A 25,184-nucleotide genomic window follows, 5' to 3' on the forward strand; every position below is an offset into this window, starting at 1 on the left:
GAGAAGTTAACAGTGAGGGATACATGTTTTGTTTTGTGAATAATTACATATTACACACTTCCTTGTTTGAGTTAGGTCTTTTTATGTTGTCCTGTGATCTGTCCTCTCGTGTGCTTGTCGCGCCCTGATGCTTGCGAGCTTCGGCGCGTTATAAATATATAAATAAATAATAAATAAATAAATAGGTAAAAGGAACAAAAATAAACATTTACTTTGTGGGAATTGAAGGTTAGAAATGTGGTTATATATGTTATACATAGGCAATATAACCTGAGGAAGGGGGCATTGCCAATAGGCTAATGCCCCCAGGGCCATAGTTAGAAGCCAGAGCAAAGAAAGGGCTTTAACATAGCTGCAGGGGCATTACCCTAACGGTAATGACCCTCCTCCGAGGGTTATTTTTCAATCAGTACTCTGGCATGTTGTCCAGGAGTACTAATAGCAGTGTTTCTCTAGTTGAGAAACAGCACTGCAATCGTTTCTCGACTTGATTAAAAAAAAAGAAATGTGGCCGCCAGGGATCGGGGAGAAGGGACTACATGTTGTCCCTTCTCCCGTTCCATGGCGGCCATTCCTGGATAGAACACAGCGGCGCGGCAGGGCTCAGAGCCTTGTCGAGCAGGTAAGGTTCGGGCGAGGGTCAATGAGCTTGCTTTTTACAAGCTCATTGAATCTCGCCAGGTACTAATGTGAACTAAGTGTGTTTCTACAAAGCGTATTTTTGTAGCAATCTGAATGGTCAATACTCATGTGAAATTAGATTTGGAAATGCATTTTCCATGGCTAATGATAAACGGAAATTGGTGGAATTCGTAATGTTTCTTTTTCTCCGTGTGAGGTTACTGTCACTAGCACACTTTATCATATGAAAAGAGCAAGTCGTTTTAGCAGGCACTTTTTCCTTCTATATGAGAAGGTTCAGGTGACTGCAAGTGTATGTAACAGGAATGCATTACAGCAGTGTACTGAAGGTGTTTATAGTTGTGCAAGTATTTTTTGAGAGACGTGTTGGTGTCAAGTTTCCAACAGCTTCAGCTGGTATGGTGACTTAAGGGTGATTTAAGGGTGTTGTAGTTTTGAACATAAGAACAGGTGTAGGTTGCCGTGTCTTTCAATTGTGAGTAATACTGCTAATACATTTGAGCGCACCTGCTAGATAATTTGTGTGCAACAGAGGAAGAGTGCACTGTAAATTGAAGTAGCATTTTATTTCTGATCCTTGAAATAGTGTTAGTCCGCTGGGGTATACATGGAATACATTGAAGCATTGCTGATGTATTTTCTAGAGTGAATATTAGATTTGGGAAACTGATATGTTAATAGTGAGCATTTCTGAATGCATTGTAGGCACATGTTTGATTTTGAATGGCGGTAGTTAAATCTGCAGGTGAAAAGACGGTGTGGATGTCCAATATGGGCTAGTTTTCAAATTTACATTATATAGCTTGAACTGAGTATTCAAAGGTTTTGTCCATGTATTTTTTACATTAAATCTGATCACCTTAACTCTCTGTTAACTAATGTTTTGTCTTTGAATCTCAAGGCTTTTGAAATTCTATAATTTCTTTCAAGCCCACTCACCATTTTCACTGTCCATGTTGCACCAATAGCTTTCTATGGATGCCACCAGCCATAGCTTTCAGCTATGACAAGTGGCCATGGCCTCGCTGGCCATGGCCAATGTACATGTTGCACTAATATGTTTCTTTGGGGCACACTAGCAACAACATTTGGTGTTGGCTAATGTACATATTGCACAAATAGGTTTCTTTGATAGCCATGGCCACTAGTTACATCACTGATGATATCTCTGATGGCATCATAAATGAAATCACTAATGACATCACTCATATTAGGGGTTTGATTAAATACTTTTTGAAATGTGACCACTATGTTTTGTTACATAAGATTATGCACATATTTCATACTTACACAGTACAATGTATTCTGCCCTTGTTTCTTTAAATGTAGTGTCCAGTGCACAATTGTTGGCGCATATAATAGATGATAACAATGAAGATTAGTTTATTAGTATATACAATACAATTGTCATATCTATGATTAAATATGTACTGTATAATCTTTGTTTGTTTTTTCAATAAATCTCATCATGTACTATAAGTAACTGATTTATTTGTGTATATTACCCAAACTTTGAATACTTTGATTCTATTCTATTAGAATGCACACAGACACACACTTGATATTATATGTGATTTAATACAATTTGCTATTTAGGGAATGCGTTCCTGTAATGTTACTGTAGTTAGGAGAATTGTAAATTTAATTGTGTACAATTATTATTTTCATAACACTTCCTATTAAACATCTCCCAACTTCTGTCTTTTCTTATTTTTTTACTACTACATATACTTATTATATTATATTTGAAATACCTGAATCAGATACTTTCCCTACAGTTAAGTATTTTAATTGCTTCCTAATAAATAAAATTCAAACCATATGTATAACGTTGCATATTTTTATGTGATAAGTACTATAAATGAATGCTCGACATGTAAACCTATGGTACTTCTGCATCGGCGTGTTGTTCCATGTAATGTTGTTATTATTGTGAAGTGTAATACAATAAAATATGTATCAAAAGATATTCTAATTTATATGGTCAACATGACATTTGTTATGTAATTATTGATCTTGTCATTGATGTCTTGCGTGATGTCATTAGTGATGTCATCAGTGATGCTCTGTGTGAAATAATTAGTGATCTCACCAGGGATGTCATCTTGGTGGGTATACGCTGTGCAAAAAGGGTGGCACAGGTAAAATGCACTTGCTTGATTTGTGAGTGCTGAAATGTAGGGCTTTTCTTGCGCTAAATCTGATCACCTTAACTCTCTCTCTTAACTAATGTTTTGTCACTGAATTTCAAAGGTTGTGTTAAACTATAGTTTCCTTAGTGCCCTCTGTCCATAGCCTTTGGCCATGGCCACTGTACATGTTGCAGTAATAGTTTTCTTTTGAGCATAGTTTTTTCTTTGGCCGTGGCCTCTGTACGAGTTGCAGCAACAGCTTTCTTTTGAGCCCACTAGCCATGGCCACTTGCCACATCAAACCATTAATCGGTACCAATTAATCTACCTTTGCCCCCTGCCCAGTAGATGTAGGCACTGCAGATGTTTCAACTTTATTTTCTAACTCGTTATTCCCACCATCATTTCACAGTAATCATTTCCAATAACAGAAATTCCTGTCGAAGAGTGGCGGTTCGAATAACAGGAAAAATGGCTCAGCATTAAAAAGTCTTCCACATCCTCACAAGCACTCAACATGTGTCCCCCTACTTTTTCCAAGTCCCCTCACTCCACTCCATTTGTTTTTCCTCCTTAACCCTCCGCCATTACACCCAATCACTCATTGCTTTGTGTGATGCAAATTTCTTCTTTGCATGTCTTGCAGCGTTGTTTCTGTAATCTCGTGAGATTCCCGCCATCTTCCCCAGATGGTCATTTTCAACCGTATCTGCCTCCCAAACCCACCCCAAATCCCTAACTTCACATGGTGTCTTCTATGCCACTTTTAACCTTTAGCTAGCCCGATTTGATTGTTAGTGCTATTGGTATTTATGTGGTGCCTACGGCAGGTCTTCTAAGTGCTGTAGTTCAAAACCATTAGTGTTTCCCTAGGAGTGACTACATAAACAGAAGAGTTTTGAGTCTTTTTATGAAGTCGAGAACGTTATTAGACTATGTTAGTTCATGGGTAGTTCATTCCAAAGTTTGATGGCATCTTTTATCCTCCTCCGAATAGCATTTGAGTTCTTTCATTTTCTGCTTCTCTGGGTAATATCACGGATAACACTCACATTGAGCAAAAAGTAAATGGCGGCTTTCATTTCTGAAAAGCCTCTCAGCTTCTCTGCTGCAAATCATCAAGGCTGATAAGTATTCGGTTTTAAGGTACAGGGGGCACCCCCATGTCTCTGTCGAATATTTTAAAAACTACTGGCTGGATTTACCCTAACCAGTCACGGAAATTAAATCAATGCTTTGTGCCCAAACAGCATCAGAGGAGGAGGGGGGCACTTGGTGAATGCCTTGGAGGGCAGGGAAACTTTTTTCATTAGCACCGTTTTTATGGATAACCACTGCCATTGGGTGCCTACAGATAACCGAAGTAATCTGTAGTACAGTGCTACCATAACAGCTTTTACGGGAAAAAAGTGAGTTAAAAATCAATTATTAATGTTAATTTGGCATACTCACTGGTCAGGGCCAACATATGCAGTGAACATAGCCAAAGGCTATGGCTAGTAGCCCTTAAAAAACTATGTTATAAAAACAACAGTGAAATTCACTGAAAATAAAATGTAGTTAAAATGTAGTTAAGCTTAACCCGGCACGTTACCGTTGCAAAGTCCATGAGCACATTTATATTATAGGAGAAGGATTTACAATGACATAAAAAATGGCATTATGGGGAACATAGCCTTACAGGGGACATCAATGGGTACGCGCTCAGTTAAGCTGGTCATGACTTCCAACATCCAATGAATTTGAAGGGTTTTGCTGCGTTAAATCTGCTCAACTTAACTGCACTTCAACTAAAGTTTTTAAGTGAATATATACATAAATATTTACTGTTTGAAAGGTCTGCCTTTCCAATCTCTGCACTCGATCGGAACCATAATGAAGCACCCAGGCAAAAAATACAAGCACCAGCTCAGCTTTGTCTACACATACAGCTTTTATTTGTCCATAAGGACAGAATTAACGTGTTTCCCCCATGTGGGCTTCCTCAGAATATTTCTCACATATCTGTGATGATACATTTCAAACCTATTGAGTGTACCTTCACCCTTTCAACAACTCTTCATGGTCGCCATCTTTGAGTGTACCAATGTACAGTTATGCATACGATTGCTATATCGTTATTAATGACATTCTTTATCAGTGTTGTTAGGCAGAATCATATGCAGTACCCTTTGGGAACACTACATGCAATTAAGAATACAAGTGTAAGTACAATTTCACCTTTGGTACAAGCCCACACTACACAGTAAAGTAGTAGCGTGGCTGAGCAGCCAGACTTAGCTCAAGAGTTGAGTGAGCAGTAAAACAAGTTACACAAAGGACCAACCAATACAGTGGTTCAAACAAACATTCACTCAAGGTTTCTTGGTAAAAGAATATACATTTATTTACACAGTCAGTTTGAAAACATTACACTTGCAAGAGCAGCTCAATATCACACACTAATAAACCACAAATACACAACCAGTAAGTAAATGAACACGTTTAGCTCCAATGAAGTGGGAGCAAAATGGCACTTCAGATACTTTCAAAAGGGGTAAAAAGACAAGGTTATATGAATCAACAGCACAAATATATTCATAGGCAGGGCAAAGGGTTTCAGTAAACTACAACCAGCAATTCATCTCATAGGCCTGGGCCAAAGTCAATGGTTCAGAGTCTTTGTATTGGATAGCACAGGTCTGGCAGCAAACGGTTAAGTCTTTTCCACGATTTTTAGAAGAATTTGATTACGCGAAAAGTTTGACGAATGTTTAGGGAAGGACAAGCCTTTGAAGTTGGGAAAGTTTCACAACATTTCTTTGTGGCCGAAAAGATTTCTGGACCACGTGCACAGTACCTTTTTAGTGAAGTAGAGCTGTAGCTGAGGCAGTTGTTCCTGGCAGTTCGAGCAGACCTCGCTGTTCCTGGGCTTCAGTCGTGGGAACAAGAAGGAGGACATCAGGAGGTTCCTGCACTGCCCAGGGATGAGGCCAAAAGCTTAGCAAGACATCGGCTTAAGGCGTGAGTGTCTTAAAGTCCACAAGCTGGTTTCCTCTGGCTATCCGGTTTTCAACTGCACTCTGAAGAAAATTTGAACAGATGGCAATGGTGTCCAGGTGGCTTTCAAGTTGGTTGTTCCCACCAAACTCAAGGGGAGAAGTCGGCCTTGAAGGGCTTCTCTGTCGATGGAGTTTCAGGAAATTCTGACCTGCAGCAGGGCTTCACTGGTCTTCCAGGAGTTGCAGCAGTCCTCTTCCTTCAGCTTGTCTTCGATAATTTTGTTCCAGTGGTCGACTCTGCTTTCCAAGTCTCAGAGACCTGCTTTTAAACTGTTTTCCCCATTCATTCCAGCCTGGCTGTCCCTCACACATCAGGGAGGCTGTCCTTGCCGGACAGTCACCCGGCAATCATGCCAGAGTGCATTCAGGTCTCCTAGGAGACTAAGCACAGGGAGTTTCGGGCACCTCCCTCATATCCTATCCATCCTAGACACTCAGGCACCAGAGGAGGGCTTTAGCACTGAGGCCTGCCAAAGGCCAATGAACAAAGGGACCAAACCTGGTTTGGCGCACAGAGACAAACACAAGAAGGACCTTTCCTAAAAGAAAAGGCAAAAAAAGATGACTGGAGTCTGTTTTTACAGATAGGTCTGGGGCGCCATATTGAAAAACATGGCTGACCCGATTTTTAGCTACCGTTGTTAGCGGTTGGGAAACATCACAGTAGTTTGATCTAAACCACTGCCACCAGCCATTTAAAGTAGGAAAGGGTAACCTCTGACTGTTACATGAGTGTTTAGACTCAGGGGAAGCTAGGCAACCCATCCAGCACTCTATAGGTAGATAGTGTATGCTGGGTCTGTACATTTAAAGATACTAGTAAAGTCAATTTAACTTTACATGCTCTGGGAGACAGAAGTCAGTCCCAGAGAAGGTATTTAAACCTTGGGGAGTCTGAAAGACACCCCTGTTCAACTGCACTGAAGGTGCTGTGTGACACACAGAAAAAGATGATGCCTATGGAATTGTTTTAAAACTCCATAACCAAAGAACACAAAAGTAAAACACAGGCAAAAATACATGGAAGAGTGGGAAAAAAGGATCACACTCTTCCAACGTAAAAAAATCGAATCCTAGAAATACAGCAAAGTTGCTGGGGGTCTCAAAAGGTAAGGGAAATTAGCACATTTTGAGAATCCTCCCTAACAAGTGTTTGTACGTTTTTTAAACTTTAGGCATTCTGTATTTCGTCACTATTTTTTCTTATACATTGAAAACTGATAGTTTCCACTTAATTGGTAGCTTACCTGCACAAAGTACACATGCAAGTTTACATTTGAGAAGATTTCAAAATATAAAGTGCTGAGTGCCAATACTTATTTAGTTTGGCGCACTTAGAGTGATATGTATTGCATAGTTGCTAGAGTGCATATGGTAAACGGTGCCACTTTGATTAAATTCACTGTCAGTGATGATATCTTCAGTTTACTCTGCAGTTTGGCAGAATTTCCAGTTGTCCATTTTTGCTATCATGTTAGTGACTGTATATTGCAAGATATTAATTTATCCCTATAATGTCTTACAATTATCATGTATCGGTCATATGTCCACCAGTTGTTCATTTTAAATATAAAGTGAATAGCAACTTGATGTGCATATTATGCCCAGATTATATTTACTTTAAAATGCTCCTCCAGCCCGGAAAATTTAGGAAAAAAAAAACGCAGCTAGTGCTTATTTTTTTTTAAAAAAAAAAATAGCACTTACCGAGATGCAGCTGCAGCTTTTCTGCCTGTAGTCTCCGGTCCGCGTCCTCCGAGTCCCAGCACCAATGAAGGAAAAGCCACCCAGTGGTAGCTTTTGTTTACTACAGCTGGCTGGCTTTTCCTTCATTAGTGCCGCAAAAGCTAAAGCCAGCAAAGGCGGGCATCCATTTCACAAAATGGATGCGCCCATGTGCTTGCTTTTGCAAATTTTGAGCTTGAATTGCTCAAAATTTTACATCGGGACTTGGAAAAAAAATGCCAATCGTTTTTTTTAATATTGCCTATCTATTTTTGAAATAAAATTTTTTGGCTGAACCATCCCTTTAATGGCAATATATATAGTATAACGGAGTATGGTATCATCTGATTCATATCCCTCTTGTTGTTGGCATTTTAAAATGCTTGGAGCTCATGTGCCCATGAATTTCCTAGTCTAGATTATGACCTCATGGATTCTTTGTGTCGTAGTCAATAATCTCGACTCAATAGTCTCTACTTGGTCTATCGCATAGTAACTCAATTAAGTGTAATACCCCTTTTGCATGTCTGCAAAATGTTTTGCTAATGCATTGGCAACATCCTTGTTTTTTATAGCAAATATATGTTGTATATGTTGTAAGATTCTACCTTTCACTGCATCTATCATGCTTGCTATGTACCAATTCTTACACCCACATTTTTAAATGTATATGATATGTGTACTCTGACACTGTAATAGAAGGGGATGAGCGGGCACCACTATATTGGTGTAACTAACGTAAGATGATTCTTTAGTTATATTTAGTTGCAGAGTGGGGGGCAACCCACTGTATCATGCCTCCTTGCTGGGCATGTAAGGAATGTGAGAGGAGAAAGACCAAGGCTAAAATAGCCATCGGTGTGGGCTACACATCCTAAATACCACTCAAGTGATTTCTTTAAAGTTTGAAGTAAGGTAGTTGTATTTACTTAAATTCTGTTGAATTTATCCGTGAAAAGTAGCTTGATGCACAACTTAGAAATAATTAGTTAAAAACTGGTTCCTTGGCAACACATATATCCATATTTTATTTGCAGATGCAAAAATGCCAATGCATTTTGGACATAAAGGAGTCCTTCATCAGGACATTGCTAATTTGATTGACACAATGTTGTATTTAAATTTACCACATCAGTTTGGTATCAGGTAATATTATTCCCACCAATAATATCGTCATATATATGGTCATCAGGAATGGCCATAGGTGATATTTTTAGTGGTCATCATTTTTGGGGTAAATGGGAGAGAGGGTTGTGGGGGTGTCCCCCACTACCTTTAAAAAAATATGGGGATTGCAGGGGTGTCTCCCGCAGGTTCAATGGGTTAATATCACCTCATAAATACGGCACCATTCTTATATGGCAATATTTTTGCGGGGACATTAACACATCTGTTTAGCATTCAGGTACATATTCCAACCGTACATAAGAATAAAGTAAAATACATAAGTATCCGGCACTCACATCCACGGGATTACACTGAAAGGTGATTTGTTCATTTCCGAGCCATACCTCAGTGTAATCCCGTGGATGCACGTACGTGCACTGTCTGCGTTCGTTCCCGGCGGGTGGCGTGACAGCCCCTTAGCCAGTGAGGAGCCTATACCATGGGGTAACGTCCCAGGGCCCGAGTTTAAAGGCTCGAGCGAATGGGTACTTAACGCCATATTAAGAGATCGTCCCTTTGGCGTTCTGATGCTTTTTCAAAAGCTGCATTCACTATACCTATTGGCTATTAACTTTCCTTAAACCTTTTGGCTGAGTGACACAATTTGCTTTATATATTCTGGTTCCTGTGAAGTTTCTCTTTAACCTGATACATTCTCTGTATGGTACACTCCATAAATTTGTATGTACATAATCGTAATAATCATGAACATATTGAACAGTAAGGGTGTCCAAGAAATTAAGAAATCTTGGTGTGCACATATGAAACATGCTCACCCATGGAGGCATCTAAAAGATGGAGGCCGAGTTCTAGAGCAGTCGAGGGTCAGTGAATAACTCTTATATTTTGAATGTCATTTCAGAATCTAACTGCAAGAGGGCTGTTAGCAGAGGCTACGTGAGGGGCTTGTTGCAGTTCTACGAGGACTGGCACAGCTGTGACACCTCCAACAGCTATATCACCATCCGTAGAGCTCTTCTGCGCTGCCTCAAGCACATCACCAACATTCGTTCTGGCAGAGAAGCTTTTCTGGAGGCGAAGGGCATGGAAGTTCTCTTCACTTCAGCACGGGTATGGTGTCTCCTGTCATGCATTTGTTGCTTGTCATGTCTACACACTTTATCTTATTCTCCCATTTTCATCACTGCATGTAGTGAACTTCTACATTTAATTGTATCATTGGCAAAACATGATCCCATTATAGAATATCACACACAGAAAAATAATAACAATAATACCAAATACTGTCTACACAATAAAACTGATCACTGCAACCACATGTTTGAGGGAGTTGGGAACATCTTTGAAGTTGCATGCAAGACCATTGAAATACAAAAGGGTGCATTAATATGCCTCAATGATAATGGTGGTATGGCAATGAGGAACAGACAGATTTCAGGAAGCTTCACTTGCTTTGTTTAAAACTGCAGTTAATATAAAACACTTTCACCTTAAAATGTGTCCTATAGAATTGGTCATTCATACCTATCTAAATTTGCTTGTTTTAAATTGATTTGTTCTGTGCAGCTTGTTTAAGAATGTTCGGACCGATTTGTAAAAAATCCTATTTGCACGCACACACACACACACACCAATAAAGAAAATAATTTTAAAACAATGATACTCCTGTCATAACATATTTTTGCACCACACGTCCTTACATTCCTAAAATATTCCACACATTTACTTACATACATTATCAGTGACTTTCCTATATCATAGATGAAGCATATGCCCTCAAACCTTTGAAGGAAATTAAGTATGTTTCTTAGATAACTTTTCATTTTTGTAACTAAACTTTGGGCCTCATTACACGGTAGGCGGAGGACCAAGGTGCTGTTAGCACCTTGGTCCATGCCTGTAAAATACCGGCAGCGCCTTGGTGAAAAGGGGAATTACCGCCTTATTCCAAGATTGGTGGGGCGGTAATTCCCCCTTCCCCCATTGCCCTTCCCCATTCCCATTTTTGCCCCATAGGGCTCTATGGGAATGGGGAAGGCACTAATTATGGTGCCGCAAATTGCGGTACCGTAATTAGCACCCTGGTCCCTTTGCGGGTTGGTTTTTAACGCCTGCTAAACGGCAGGCGTTAAAGTACCAAACCGCAAAGGGACCTCGTAGTAAGGCGGTAAGGGTTTACCGGTACCGGTGCCCTTACCGGTACCGGTAAACCCTTACCGCCGTCCGTGTAATAAGGCCCTTTAAGTTGAGCTTTTGTGGGGGTGAAGATATTTCATATTTACAATAGGGGTGTACCGAAATTCGGCTTCGAGTAAGTATTCGGCTACATTCCGGCTGAAAATGAGACATTCAACTTTAGACGAATACATAATTTATTTTCACTCGAAGCCGAATAGTTTCCCTTAGAAAATATATTAGGTACTGCTTTGACTGTGCCTGGAACCATTCAGGCATGTCATGTTAATTATTTGAAAGGTACATTAAACAGATGTGTTTCTGATTAAATGCAGGGCAGAATTGTGAAAGTGCAACAGAAGTCTCATCCATTCATGTGCTGGGCAGACACACTTTAATTTGGTGGTTTACTGGGCGGTGTGGAGGGGGTTGAGCTGAAGAAAATCTCTCTATTTTTCATGTGCAATGAGATGTCGCTGGTCTCCCCTGTGTTTTGCAGTTGAAAACCATTGAGCTGGAAGAATAGTTGAAAAAGTCACTTTTTCTTTAGGGGCTAATTGATTTGCTGATGACCCGTGTGAGTCATCTGAAAGTTACAGGTTCCAATCCCACAATCCCCAATCCAAGTAACATAATTGAGTGGATTATAACTGATGCAGGTATCCCTGGAAGTTCAACCCCAGAGTGCAATGGCTCAGGGGGTAGTGTGCCTGCAGCAAAGAACTATGTTCTGCCTGCAGGCCAAGATCATGCAGCAAGTAAGATTGCTCCGTGGAAATTGTGCCTGTAATATTGAAACATTGGTTTCCATTCCTGCCCTTCAACTGTCTCATGTTGCCCAGATGAGTCCCTTTGAATTTGGTAAGAGTGACAGATGTTACAAATAAATGTGGCTATCCAATGGATTCGGAGTTTTACAAAAACACATTTTTAACCAAATTGCTCACGTCTGTGGCAGCAGACATATTCCTCCCCATATTAGACAATTAAAAAAGTGGGATATTTGTAAAATGAAGATGGGGAGGCAGAAGTTTACAATTTAGAAATATCGAAGCAAATAGATGTACAAGTGAAGCAAATAGTAAAATAAACATGCACATGCCAAGAATCTGAAAATCAGCACTGTCCCTTCACTATGGGATCCCCCGAGAACCATGAAGGACTCAGCATGCACTATATATTATTTATTTTTAGCTGGTGTCGTTTACCATGCCCGAAATATACTATTAACAAAAGGGAATTTTTCAAATGTCTCCTCTCAGTACCACAGGTAGAAAGCATGGTTTTAGCATCCCAAAGGTTTGTATAAAGTAGCACTTCAGCAGTCAGCTAATTGATGTAATCACTCCTTAAGTGTTTCAGTCCCTTGCTGGAGCCAGGAGACTAATGATGGGGACGGCCAAAAGGAGCATTTGAAATGACAAGCATACACTTTCCAGTCTCCCATCCCCTTAAATGCATACTGTACTTTGTGGATAGATTTAGTTACCTGGGCCCTGCACAACAAGTGACACGTATGAATGCACAAACATACAAACTGTGCTGTTATTGAACTGTTTCATTTCTGATAATGTGTTCCTTTCATGGTGTATACAAACATCCTCTGTAGAAAACAAAGAAAAGAAATCAACAAAGAATGGATGTACATATTTTGAAGTGTATTTTTAATTCACAAAGTGTTTCTTTTGTCTACATAACTGTAAGTAATAAAAAGGCAACTATTTGGCTCTGTATTCGTTGCCGGCCGAATACTTGTCCAACTTCGGTATACCCCTAATTTACACACACACACACACCCTGGAATTCTCAATCGCACTGTTGGGAATATCAACCTTTTTATTCTTAATGGAAACCCTATGCCTGATCAACAGCCACACATTTTCTTCTTTCTTTTAAAAATATGGAATCATTTCATTTGTGGACAGACATACCTTGCCCTGGCATAAATTACTACTAATACCAGGCTGAAGTTTCACTCCACAAAACAGAAGCATGAGGAACACTTCACTCTGCTGAGCAGCCTTTGGCCCTGGCAGCCAAACAAGTCAACTTTCTGATCCCGTAGCACCAGTTTAGGACCTTCATGCAGACACTCCATAGGGAGCAGTGTAAGATCACCAAGTCTCCATTTATTTCATGTCTAAAAGTTTTATTTTTAAATGCTTTGTGCCAAAGCTTAGTTATACAATAAAATATGGCCAACTCAGAATCTAAATTGTTGCCATAGAACATGTTACAAATACTAAATATTATAACTACCAGTTTGCATTAGAGCAATCGCTTGACATGGTAAATCTTACATATTCCACCAAAGGTAACCATTATCCTCTTGGATGTATTTTTTCTATTTATGTGGATGTTATCCGTGATCAACACATACTTGATTTACTGGTGCACTACTAATTTGGGAAACGTCCAATAAGACTGACTAATAAAGACTGAATGGAGATTTGGCAGCATTTTGAGCAAATCCCCCATTCAGTGGCGGGGTCTTTGGGGGTGTCCCCCGCACCCTTGCTCACTATATTGTGAGTTGGGGTTGCAGGGGTGTTCCCCGCAGCCGCACCCCGAAAAAATAAATAAGGAAAGGACCCTGCGGCGCCGGTTCCCGATCGCGGACGTGAAAGGGAACAGGCATTGTCGGCACACCGCGAGTCGGCAGCACACAGCAAAATGTGCCGCAGCAAGGTAATTAGGGATCTGGGGGTGGGGGCGGTGGCCAAGTTAGAAATGCTCAGGGGAGAAAAGACTGAAGGTTATTTTGGGAAAAAATTATTGTTGGTCTTTTCTCCCTCAAACATTTCCGTAACAGGCTTTCAACACCGATCCATAATTTGCAGGTCTGTGTGAAAAACGCTATTTTCATTTATGCGTCACAGAGAAACTATCAAAAATGCAGGTGGCTCTAATAAGCATTGCGTTATGTTAGTAATTACATTCTGTAACTGAGCCTAACAAGGGGCAATTTTGCTCAACAATACAAAATCACTTGTGCTGTACTGCAGAGAAGGTGTACCCCTATACAAATGCATAGCGTAGTATGCATACATATTTGCAGTGCAAAAAACATGGTGAATCACAAATGCTATGCATAATTGTGTGACATATTTTGTCATTCCTTGTGAAAGTCCCTTCTCTAACTGCTTCAAAAATGCAGGTAATAATTAGAGCCTACATTTATTGGGGAAGAGCGAACATTGAATATCGGAGGGGAAGGGGCAAGAAGATAGTAGGGGAGTTTCTAGATAGACCAAATTATCAGTGACTCAATTATGTTTAGAAAAAGCTTTGAGAACATCCCAATTGCCTCCTAAAAGCATGGCTGACAGTCAATCGTGTTATGTTGTCATTTCACAAGACCACAAGACTCTTGCATTCAGAAGATCATGAGACAGAACTGTCCTTCTACCTCATTACAACAATTGCGGAATGCGTTTAACAGCGCTGGTAATGGTGCCAGCACCGTTAAATGCATTCCGCACTATTACGAGGTTCCCTCGCGGGACCCGATGTGGATGACTGGTTTTACCAGACGTCCAGAGCGGGTCCTGCGAGGGGACCAGGGAGCTAACAACGGGCCGGTCGTAATCGGCCCGTTGTTAGCTCCCGCACCCATTCCCATTTGAGCCCATTAGGGGCTCAAATGGGAATGGGGAAGGTCCGGGCCCGGGTTCCCTGAAGGAGGAATTACCCGGTCCTCCAAACTCGGAATGGCCCGGTAATTTCCCATTCAGGGAACCCGGACCCAATTTTGGAGGCAGCCATGGCACCAATAGCACCATGGCTACCTCCTAAGTTGTAATGAGGCCCCTTGTCTGATTTGCAACTATTGCTCTGAATCTTATCATTCACTAGCACACATTACATAGTATACTGTGCTCAGCTTTCATGCAATACTGACGCCTTAGCACATCTCTGCCCTATAATGTTTCAGAAATAAATACACATTCAATAGACTCGCTATCTATGTTACACATATTTGATATGTCTTATTTTAGTGTTCCTCTGTGAAAACAGCAAGGCTCTAAAACATCTCACGTGTTCTTAATAATTAGGGAGAAGCAGGTTTCACAGCAATAGTGCACAGTGTAGTCTGCACATGGTTACAGGGTTGTCCCAGTAAATAGCATTCCTACTATATCTTAGCAATGCAGATGACTTCTGTTTGTTGTTATGAAGACAATTGACACCTTACTAGGGGCTTTCAGATTATCCTGATGTTGAGCTGGGTTAATGTTGGCGTTAAAATCATGGTACTCAGCAGCTAAGAGTCTAGGGCCTGATTCATGGAATGTTTTTCACGCTGAAAAGTGACTTTGTGCACTTTTCACTGTGCAAAACTCCTTTTCTCGATTCATGGATTGGACTTTGCATGTATTTCCGGGACTTTGTGCGGGTTCGTCACGCCTTTGCGGGCAGCCGGGCGCTTTGGGCGACACTCCACTCAAAGTGTGGAACAGGCCGTAGCAAAGAAATAAATAGGGGACCAAACATGCATATTCTCCATTCTGCTAGCAAAATGAGGAATAATGTGGGCATGTTGAGGGATGGCCCACACAGTGAAATTGCATGGCCAGTCAAATGGAAACCAGACCGAGTTCATGGAATCCAACGCACAACTTCACATCAGGAAAAGCTACACGCAAGCCTTGCAGAGTCACTGCCACATGATAGGAGGCGCAGAGCACTGTGCATATGATCCGACGCGCAAAGGTAAGGTTTAATATTATTTAGGGGTAATAGAACATAGTTGAGGTGCCGCTTGGAGGTAGGGGTGATCATATGCAGATTAGTGGGGTGCAGCCTTGAATTACAGGGGTTTGTACTCAGGTTTACCGGCCACTGCCTTGAGTTATGCAAAATGGTATGCAGATTATCAGGGTGCAGTTTTGGGTTATGGGGCTTCATACGCAGTGTCGCCAGGGTGCTGCCTTGGTTGCCTGGGGATGGGCCGCAGTATTGCCAGGGTGCTTGATGGTGTGGCTAAGGAAGGCGCAAAGGCTGGTATATGTCGCTGGTTTGGGGGCGTGTTGTGGGCGTTCTGGGCACTACATGCACTTCGGGTTACTTGGAAGTCATTTTTCCATGCATACACGGAGCGTGCAAAGAAACTTTGCATGCAAGTAGGTGCAAAGTTATTTTATGCGCACAATACTGTCGGGGGGAAATTCTGCCGGGGTCGGCCGGGCCGTCCGTAGACCTCCGGGCAGGGAGGCCCCAACTCCTCCCGTATATCCCAAAAGAGATAGAGTATGAGACACACGCAAGAAGCAAGGTGACTCTGCTGTTTATTAGACAAAACGGCAGGGATGGGTCAAGGATCGTACGCGTCCGTCCTGACACACACACAATCGTGGGGCTCGCAGGCCCTTTTTACCTTAGTATGACGCGCTACTTGCGTCACCTTAGAAAGTTTAGCAAAAAACCTATTTCCACTCTGGATTGGTTACTCGAGTGGTAGGGTTAGTATAGCTTACATATAGAGAACGGTGTTAGTGGTTGAGGGTTAGTCAGGTGGTATACTTGGGCTGTCCCTTCAATTTGATACATGAAAATTGCTACATGAAGACCTCTGAGGATTGGTCAATGTTAATGGCGTCAGTGATAAGAGCCCCATGTTCTGATTGGTCCGCTCGCGAGCCTCCCAGTCTGAGACTATCGCTGGTCCCAGCTCGCGGTGCACCTGTCATTTGCAACAATGTTTTACTATGGGTAGGTGTAAACAATGTGAGGATTTATTCAAATGTTGGGAGATCGACTACTCCCACTGCTGCAGATGTCCAATGAGTCTTTTAATTGTATCTGCCTGTGTCTTGAAACATGGGATTCAGGCGTCTCCTTCCTCCTGGGCTTGGCATCCTGTCAGGTTTGGCTTTGTCACGTGAGGTGGGACCGTGTTTGAGGCAAAATTCAGCACAATTAATATTGTTTTTCCCACTCTGTGCCTGGTTTATCTTGCAGGTGCGACCTTGGCGTCGGCTTGCGGCGTGCGAGATTGCAACATCGTGCCCTTGGCGGTGTGCTTTCGCCGGGTTCATTCTGCAGGGTCAGCAACCGAGCTCTTGCTCATTCAATGTTCATGGAAGCTTTTGCTTGCGGCCTACTTGGGCCTGGTGCATAGGTGGAACCGTTTGATGCAGAGCGCTTTAGGTTACGGTATCATATTGCTCTATCCTCAGTATCGTGTCTCCGTTATATTCTTCATTATGGTACATGGTTCTTAGAAGAAGCGTGAGCAAGCCTTTTTAGATAAGTTCATTATGCGTCTTGCGTTTCTGCATTTTGAGAGCCTATGTGGAAAATAATAAAGATGCACGTCCGTGGGTATGTCTGTCGCCTACGTCATAGCACTGAGTATGTTCTTCGTGTGGATTGGTGTGGGAGTGTCCGGTGTGCATGTTTGCACAGGTGTGCTGACCGTTGGCTAGGTCGTCATGGCATCTCTAACGACGTGTAGGTTTAGTCGTGTTGATCCATGCCGCAGGTGTCGGCATGGACAGGGCGGGCTGCTGGGCAGGTAGGTGGGCACATCCGTATGTTCCTGTACCAGGGTATTTGGTCGTCTGGTAGATAGGCAAACTCCTCTCGTGGTGGGTGTTTAGCCGTGATCCTCTAGGCCAAGCGCAAGAGGGGAAGGGCGGGAGCCTGTTCTTCCATTCTCCCACTTCAGTCCCCCCTCTGGTCGACTTGTCGACCACAAACATATCCTTTTCTTTATCTCCTCTTACTCTCCATATTTTAGTTATTCCTCCCAAATGTCCATAGTGGTTAACATGGTCTTCAAATGACCAATACATATATGCACAGGTTCCTCCAGGAGTGCAGTATACCCATTTCCCTATGTAGCTCCTTGGGTTTCTTGGGTTTTCGAGCTTCACAGATGGTGGGTCCAGGTGGTTGGTGATGATCTGGTTGCACAACTTCTCTCTCTCTTTTATGATTGTGCCTGTGTGTTTGCCGTCATCTGTTGGCATCAAGAGGTGCATACCAACCATTTCAATCATCTCGTCTGTGGTGCGTGCCTTCCGGGCCTTCCAAAATCTTATTATGATCAGTGTAGCTCCAGCCAAAATAGTACATCCAACTGTAATCTTCAGTCCATCTGACAGCCAAGATGGCATCCATGACCATAATATTGAAAACCAGCTCTCATCCTTTTTCACACCTTTACTTTCATCCATCATTTTTGAGTGCATCTGGGCCAATTGTAAAACTGCTTCTGTCAGTGTACCATTGTCAGCATCGTTGGCAGGGATGAATGTGCAGCATGATTGTCCTATCTTAGCGCAAACTCCTCCTTCCATTGCTGTGAGGAGGTCCAGTACATATCTGTTCTGAAGTGCTACCATCCTCACAGCTCGCAGTTCCTCTTTTATTGCGTTGAATCCATTTACCGTAGAATTAATAGTCATCATTAGTTCCCATCGAGTTATCTGGAGCCATTTTGCGTTTGCGTAAGCCTGTAGTCCTGGATGTATTATCGAGGAGAAGAACATTGCTGCTCTGCTGAATAGTCTGTGGTCTGGTGGAATTGAAGTGAGTGCTGTTTCCGACCTTCCCCATAGGTAATTTCCTGTCAGAGGTTCTCCTTGTCTTTTCTTTCTATTCAGGACACTATTATTGCCGTCGGTTTTGCTCTCTGGCCCCTTCTGAGGTTGTACAGATCTCTTCTTCCTTTTGTTCCCTTCATCCATTTTGGGGAAGATCGCCATATTGACATGTTTCTGGGGTACCACTAGTGATGGTACATTAACGTGCACCATTGTGCATATACCATTCCACAGAGGGGGCAGTGTGTGGTATGCCTTTTTTCCACAGGCCCAGTAATGGTCCATTACTACTGCTGTTCCTGCTCCCCCCTCAGGTAACTCCATCACGCTTTCACAGTTGGTGCTGTATCCTACGTCCACCTCACCTTTATGTTGGTAGCATACCTTAGGCGCAGTTAGCGGCAGTATTGTTATTGGGTCTTCATCCTTCTCCATCCACGTGAGCATGGGTACGTACTTGACCCAAGTCATCCAACATCTATGGTTGTGTCCATCAATAGTTGAAATATTTTCTCTTGTTACCATGTTGCTGCCAACCACTCCTATGTCCCATTTGTTGTTCATGTACACCTTCCCTGTTATTATCACCAGTGGTCTTTCCCAACATCCGTTTTTACCAGGGACTTCAGTGGCGTACCAATCACATGGTAGGTACTGTAGTGTTACTTTCTTTGTTTCTCCTTTTTCAGGACCACTTGTTATGCATCTGAATCCTTCAGCATGTAAACTGCTCTTGTGGTAACTCAAATAAGTCTTGAGGAAGTTGTTTTCATATGGATATGAATCTCGTGTTTTCCACACCAGTTGCACCACTGTCCCTTGAAATCTTCCTTTCGTCTGGAACAGTGCCAGGTATATTATACATCGTGCTATTTTTTCATCTATCTCCGTGGCAACAAATGTTCGAGAAGCAATCATGGCGTATGGGATTAATGAGCAAACGTAGCAGCTGTCTTCTGTTGTCTGCTTACCTATGTGGGTCATGTGTTGGTACCATATGTTGTTTGAGATGTGTGCTGAATCTTGTATGTAGTTGTCAATACCTTTATTATCTGAGTATGTGCTGCGTTTAACTCTATTTTCCTTGTGTGGGATTTTACTAGTACCACCTGACGTAACACCTGTTGCAGCTGGGGGTGGGGGTGTATTAGGTTTGGGTACAGCAATAATATTGATAGCATAGCTCTACTGCCATACAGAGGCAGCCAAGAACCCGGTGATCATTAAAATCCCTATCAATTTTATTACAGATGCTAATTTCACCGGCATTTTGCTCTTACCTTGCTGCAGTCCGGCAGCTTATTCTTGCGACGTTACAGTTGCCCGCCTGAAAATTCTTAATATGCTTGTTATTAGTGTTAGTTGTCGTTTTTAAGCTCTCCCTATCAAGTAGTCATTCAGTGCCCAGGCGAAGAGCTGTTCCCACGGCAATCTAAGCGATCTATCTCTTAGGGCAGGCAAGTATGGTTGGAGGTGGGGCATTGAATGTTCTATGGCCAAGAGGAAAGCTGTGTAGTAGACACGTACCCTCCTTCTTTTCAGGTACGTTGGCCTTTTTATTTCATATACAAATTGGTGTGACAATTCTTCCAGGTAATTATCGTCTGAGGGTACCATCTACTCCTGGGCAGTGAATTGGTTAGTTATCTACTTTCTTAGTAGTACAATAATACGCTGTACCTGCATGTGCGAGAGAAAAGAAAGAGAACATTCAGGTGTTTACATGTGTATATGTGCAAGACAATGTCCTTCAGTTCAGTTATTACTACAGTGGGTAGGGGGTCAATGGGCAGAGGGTTTGGGGCTCAACTGGCAGAAGTCTCTTTACTCTTTAATCGTGTAACCATGGGGTGGGCGGTATGGGGATCACCCCTTTCTTTTCTAGTAGTTGTCCCTGGGGAATCTGAGGGGTGGTAGGGGGTGGGGACACTTAGGCCGTTAGTTGTGGTAGAAGTCTCTTCCTCCGTTGGTGATGCTGTTGTTGTTCTTCCAGTGGCCCTGTCGGTGGCGCTGGGGCGGGTCTGGAGTTTGTAGATCTTTACGTCGTGTAGGTGGTTCCAGGCACGTTTGTCCTGTAGCTTTACTGCTCTCGTTGATACCTCCTCTACCAGATGGGGGCCAGTGAAGCGTGGGCTGTTCCACTTTCTGTTGAAATTGCGAAGTAGTACGTGGTCACCTTTAGCAACTTTGCACAGTCTTTCCTTTTCCAATTCTTTATCCGCGTCTTCTTGTTGATCGCTGTTAGACCCGCCCCGCGTGCGCTCGAGCTGTTGAGACACAAACACTACACTAGTAATCAAAGAAGACACATATTGGTACATTTCATCACCAAGGACATTTGCAGTACTCTCGTGGTCGGTAAATGCTCTTGATGTTGGCATTAGGGGAAGGCGCATTTGACGTCCGGTAACCACCTCGTGAGGGGTGAGGTGGTGGTCGGAACCTGGTCTATTCCTTAGCTCAAATAGGGCTAGTGGAAGGCAATACAACCAACTCTTCTTTGTTGTTTGCTGTATTTTTGCAATTGCCTCCTTTAATAGGCCATTCAGGCGTTCACATACACCGTTGGCCTGTGGGTGGTATGCACATGCAAATTTATGCTTGATGTTCAGTAAGGATGTGATGTGCTGGAACATTTCGTTTGCGAAATGTGGGCCATTATCTGACCGCAGTACCTCGCACACTCCCCACCTGGGGAAGACCTCCCTCACTAGGAATTTAGCTGCTCTGAATGCATCTGGGTGTGAACAGGGCCCTGCTTCAATCCACCTCGAGAATGGGCATACTACTACAATCATATACCTATTTCCTTGACATACGTTGATCATATCAACATACTCAATATGGAGATGTCGGAAGGGTCCCTCTGGCCGGGGTATAGTACCTCTTATCACCTTCAGAGTGTGACCGCCCGTAAACTGTTGACATGTGAGACAATTGCTGATAAAATTTGACACATGAGAATTTAACTCGGGGCAGAACCAGTCTTCCCTAATTCGTGCTGCAATTACTTCCTTGCCTGTGTGGGCTGGGTGGTGTAGTTGGCTCAGGGCGGTGTTCAATAGTGCCAGTGGTATTACAATCTTTCCAGTGTCACCCTGGCGCCATAGTGCGTCAGTTGGTGACATTGTGCATCCTCTTTTTACCCATATTTCTTTTTCTGCCATTGGTGCAGCCGCTTGTAGCTCCATTATCTGCGTGGCTGGGAGATGGGTGTACCCTTCTCTTATCAACATCTCCTTAGCCATTCCCCTCCCTCTCCCTCTCTTTGACTCTGGGGGGTTCCATATCTCACCAAAATATGCAGCATACTTCGCATGTGCGTCTGCTGCTGCATTCCCTTTTGAAATGTGGTCTTCACCATTGGTGTGTGCAGTGCATTTGACCAAAGCTAATTCTTGGGGGTCATTTATTGCTTCAATTAGTTCAGCCAATAGGAGGGCATGTTGCACTGGAGTGCCATCAGCTCTCCTAAACCCTCTTCTTCTCCATTTCGACAGCCATGAGTGGACAGTGGACGTAACATATGCGCTGTCGGAATATATGGTCACTCGTTTGTCAAAGCTTTCCTTCAACGCCAAGATTAGTGCAATTAATTCTGCTGCTTGAGCGGAATAATGCTGTGGTAGTTGTACACATTTCATTGCCACACACACCGGTACCTCCATCATTTTTACCACTGCTGCCCCAGTCCTCCTTATACCATCCCTTTGGTCGATAGTTGATGACCCATCAATGAACAGGAGCTCACCTCCCTCTAGTGCGTTCTCTTCAATCTTTCTAATACATGAGTACATTTCAGGTATTTGCGTACAATCGTGGGCATAATCTCCTTCCTCAATTACTTCTGCTAGGAACCTTGCAGGGTTGACCGTGCTACATCTTACAATTGATAGTTCAGCTCTGGATAAGATGATCTCATAACCTGATACCCTTTGCGTGGTTAGGGTGGACTTAGGTTTATTCAATATTGCAAATAGTGCATGTTCCACAAACAGTGTAGTTGGGCACCCCATGGTGATTGCTGATGCTTTCTCTACCGCAAAAGCAGCTGCGGCGAGACCTTGTTCGCAAGGGAAATGACCTAACATCACAGGATCTAAGTGGCCGCTGTAAAATGCTACTGGTTTGTAGCCCATGCTTGTTTTTTGAGCCAACACTGCTTTCATTACTGCTGAGTCGCAATGTGAAAATATAAAGAATTGTCGCTCATAGTCTGGGGTTGCCAGTACCGGAGCAGTTGATATCGCATCTTTCAGTTCATCAAAAGCCTCTTTCATTTCCATTGTCCACCCCAACTTTTTCTCCCCTTTATTAGCTTCCTTTAACGCCTCAAGCAGGGGTCCTATGTATGAGCTGTAATCAAATACCCATGCTCTACAGTAGTTGCACAGACCCAGGAACTGCTGCAGTTCCCTCACTGTTTGTGGCACTGGCGTTTTTGAAATGGCCTGTGCTCTTTGTGGTGCAATCTTTCTTCCATGTTGGGATATCAGCTGACCAATGTAAAGTACCTGTTCTTGACAGTACTGTAACTTTTCCATGTCTACCTTGTAACCTTTTTCAGCCAATATTGTCAGCATCTTTAATGAGTCCTCTCTGCATGTTCTTTCGTTTGTACTGCAAATTATTATGTCGTCGACATACTGCAACACTGTGCTTTCCACTTCAATGTTACCCAATCCATCTGTATTACTCTGTTGAAGATTGAGGGTGATTCGCAGTACCCTTGTGGCAATCTGGTGTGTTTCCACTTTGTGTTTCTGTAAGTGAAGCTTGTCAGATCTTGTGAGTCTGGGTGCAATGGTATTGAGAAAAAAGCATTTTTAAGGTCGATCACTGTAAATCGTGATGCTTCTGCTGGAATGCCACACAATATTGTGGCCGGGTTTGGGGCTATGGGGTATTCTGCTTCTACTATGTTGTTCAAGGGCCTGAGATCCTGTATGAAGCGGCAAGACCCCCCTCTAGCCTTGCGCACTGGGTATACAGCCGTGTTACAGGGTGATTCTGAGGGGATCAATATGCCATTATCTATAAGGGCCGTTATGGTTTCATATATGCCCTCATCTGCCTCTTTTGATAGTGGGTACTGTTTCACTCTGGGGAGTATTGCACCTTTTTTCAATTTTATCCTTACTCCCCCTATACTTTTTATGCACCCCACGTCATAGGGGCTAGTAGTCCATAATGATGTGGGTACTTTTGCCATATCCTCCTCAAAGAAGGGAACTGGGGTGGATGTGGGTGCCTCAAGTGCCATTGCAATTTTTTGTGCCACTTGTTTGTACGCCACTCTTAGCCATATTTCCACACTCATCATAAACACCATTTCACCTTCCTCCTTTTCTTCTGAGAACAGCTCCTCATCTGACACCTGGGTGAGTCTACATCCTTCTGCTAGTGCTATCACTGCCCTCCATGCTCTTCCTTCTCTGTCTTGGGCATGTACAGCAATGTAATCAGCTGTTACTATAATGCTCTCAATGTCCACTGGAACCACCGTTCCTTCTGGTTCATTGACTGGTGTTTCTGGTCTGAACAAATAGGCTGCTGGCCTCCTCCAGATCTTTCCCTCTATCCCTGGCATCCATGCAAATGCCATGTCTGTCCCGTACTGGAAGAGTTCGCCATCTACTGGCTCAGCCATAATCGCTGTCTGTCCGCAGTATGCTTGCATAATCTGTTGTGCTGTGAGCATGTTAATTCCTGGAGCAGAGCAAATTATGCCGTCCTCCGTAAAGGAGATTGTCATATTCAACCTGTTCATGATGTCTCTCCCCAGTATATTTACTGGTGAGGCACTATAATATAAAAGTGGGACTGACATGTCATAATCTCCTATAGATAAGGGAATGTTATCAGTAAAAGGAACCAACCCTCTAGCCCCAGAGAATCCTTGGGTGTTCATGGCTTCGCCCGACATCTTAAATTTACCTTCCCTTATGCAAGACCGGGTCGCCCCGATGTCAACAAGGAATGATAATTTTTTGTCACCTATCGTTACCTCTATGCGTGGTTCCTCCGCACTATTAGGTGTTACCGACAGGATGAGACACACCAAGGCCGTCTGTGGGCTGTCCTATTGAGGGTACAACGATTGACCATTTCCTGTGTAAGGGTTGTGTCCCAGGACCGTCACCCTACCCAGCTGTGTTTGTTGTGCTTGGGGTTGTCGTGTTATCGCTACCTGTTGTTGTGGCAGTGAATATGTCTGTGGCTGTTGTTGTGTTATTAGTTGTTGCTGTTCATTTCCCTGTTGCAACGTCTGCTGTTGCTGGGCCTCATTACAACTCAGGCGGTAAGGGTTTTACAGCGGCGTAAACAGCACCGACCCTTACCGCCTGAGTACAAGGTCCCTTTGCGCCATGGCGGACTTAACACCTGCTTTTAGCAGGTGTGAAAATCCATGGCGCTAAGGGACCATGGAGTTAATTACGCCACCGTAATTTACGGTGGCGTAATTAACGCCTTCCCCACTCCCATTATGCCCTATGGGGCAAAATGGGAATGGGGAAGGGTAAATGGGAAAATGGGGATTTACCACCCGCCAAGGTTGGAATGGGGCGGTAAATCCGCCAACCACCATGGCGTAAACGTAGTTTACGCCATGGTGGTAAAGTCACGGCCCAGGCGGTAACTTACCGCCTGGGTCGTAATGAGGCCCGCTGTATGCCCTGCTGTTCCTGTGTGGGCCTTGGTTGTCCCTGTTCGCTCCATGATGGTGTTCCTGGTCTTACTCTACACGTGCGTGACATGTGCCCTACTAATCCACAACTCCAACACACCGG

General features: G+C 43.1%; 1 protein-coding gene across 1 annotated transcript in view; it reads left to right on the forward strand.

Moving 5' to 3' along the window:
* AGBL1 (AGBL carboxypeptidase 1) overlaps positions 1–25,184 on the forward strand; it is a 3,520,373-nt gene that overhangs the window by 828,972 nt on the left and 2,666,217 nt on the right. The window contains exon 7 of the mRNA XM_069624284.1: positions 9,570–9,778. Within this exon, the coding sequence (XP_069480385.1) occupies positions 9,570–9,778 (209 nt within the window). The remainder of the gene's footprint in view (positions 1–9,569; positions 9,779–25,184) is intronic.

This window comes from Ambystoma mexicanum, chromosome 11, assembly GCF_040938575.1.
Source record: "Ambystoma mexicanum isolate Mex_15411 chromosome 11, UKY_AmexF1_1, whole genome shotgun sequence".
Classification (NCBI taxonomy): Eukaryota; Metazoa; Chordata; class Amphibia; order Caudata; family Ambystomatidae; genus Ambystoma; species Ambystoma mexicanum.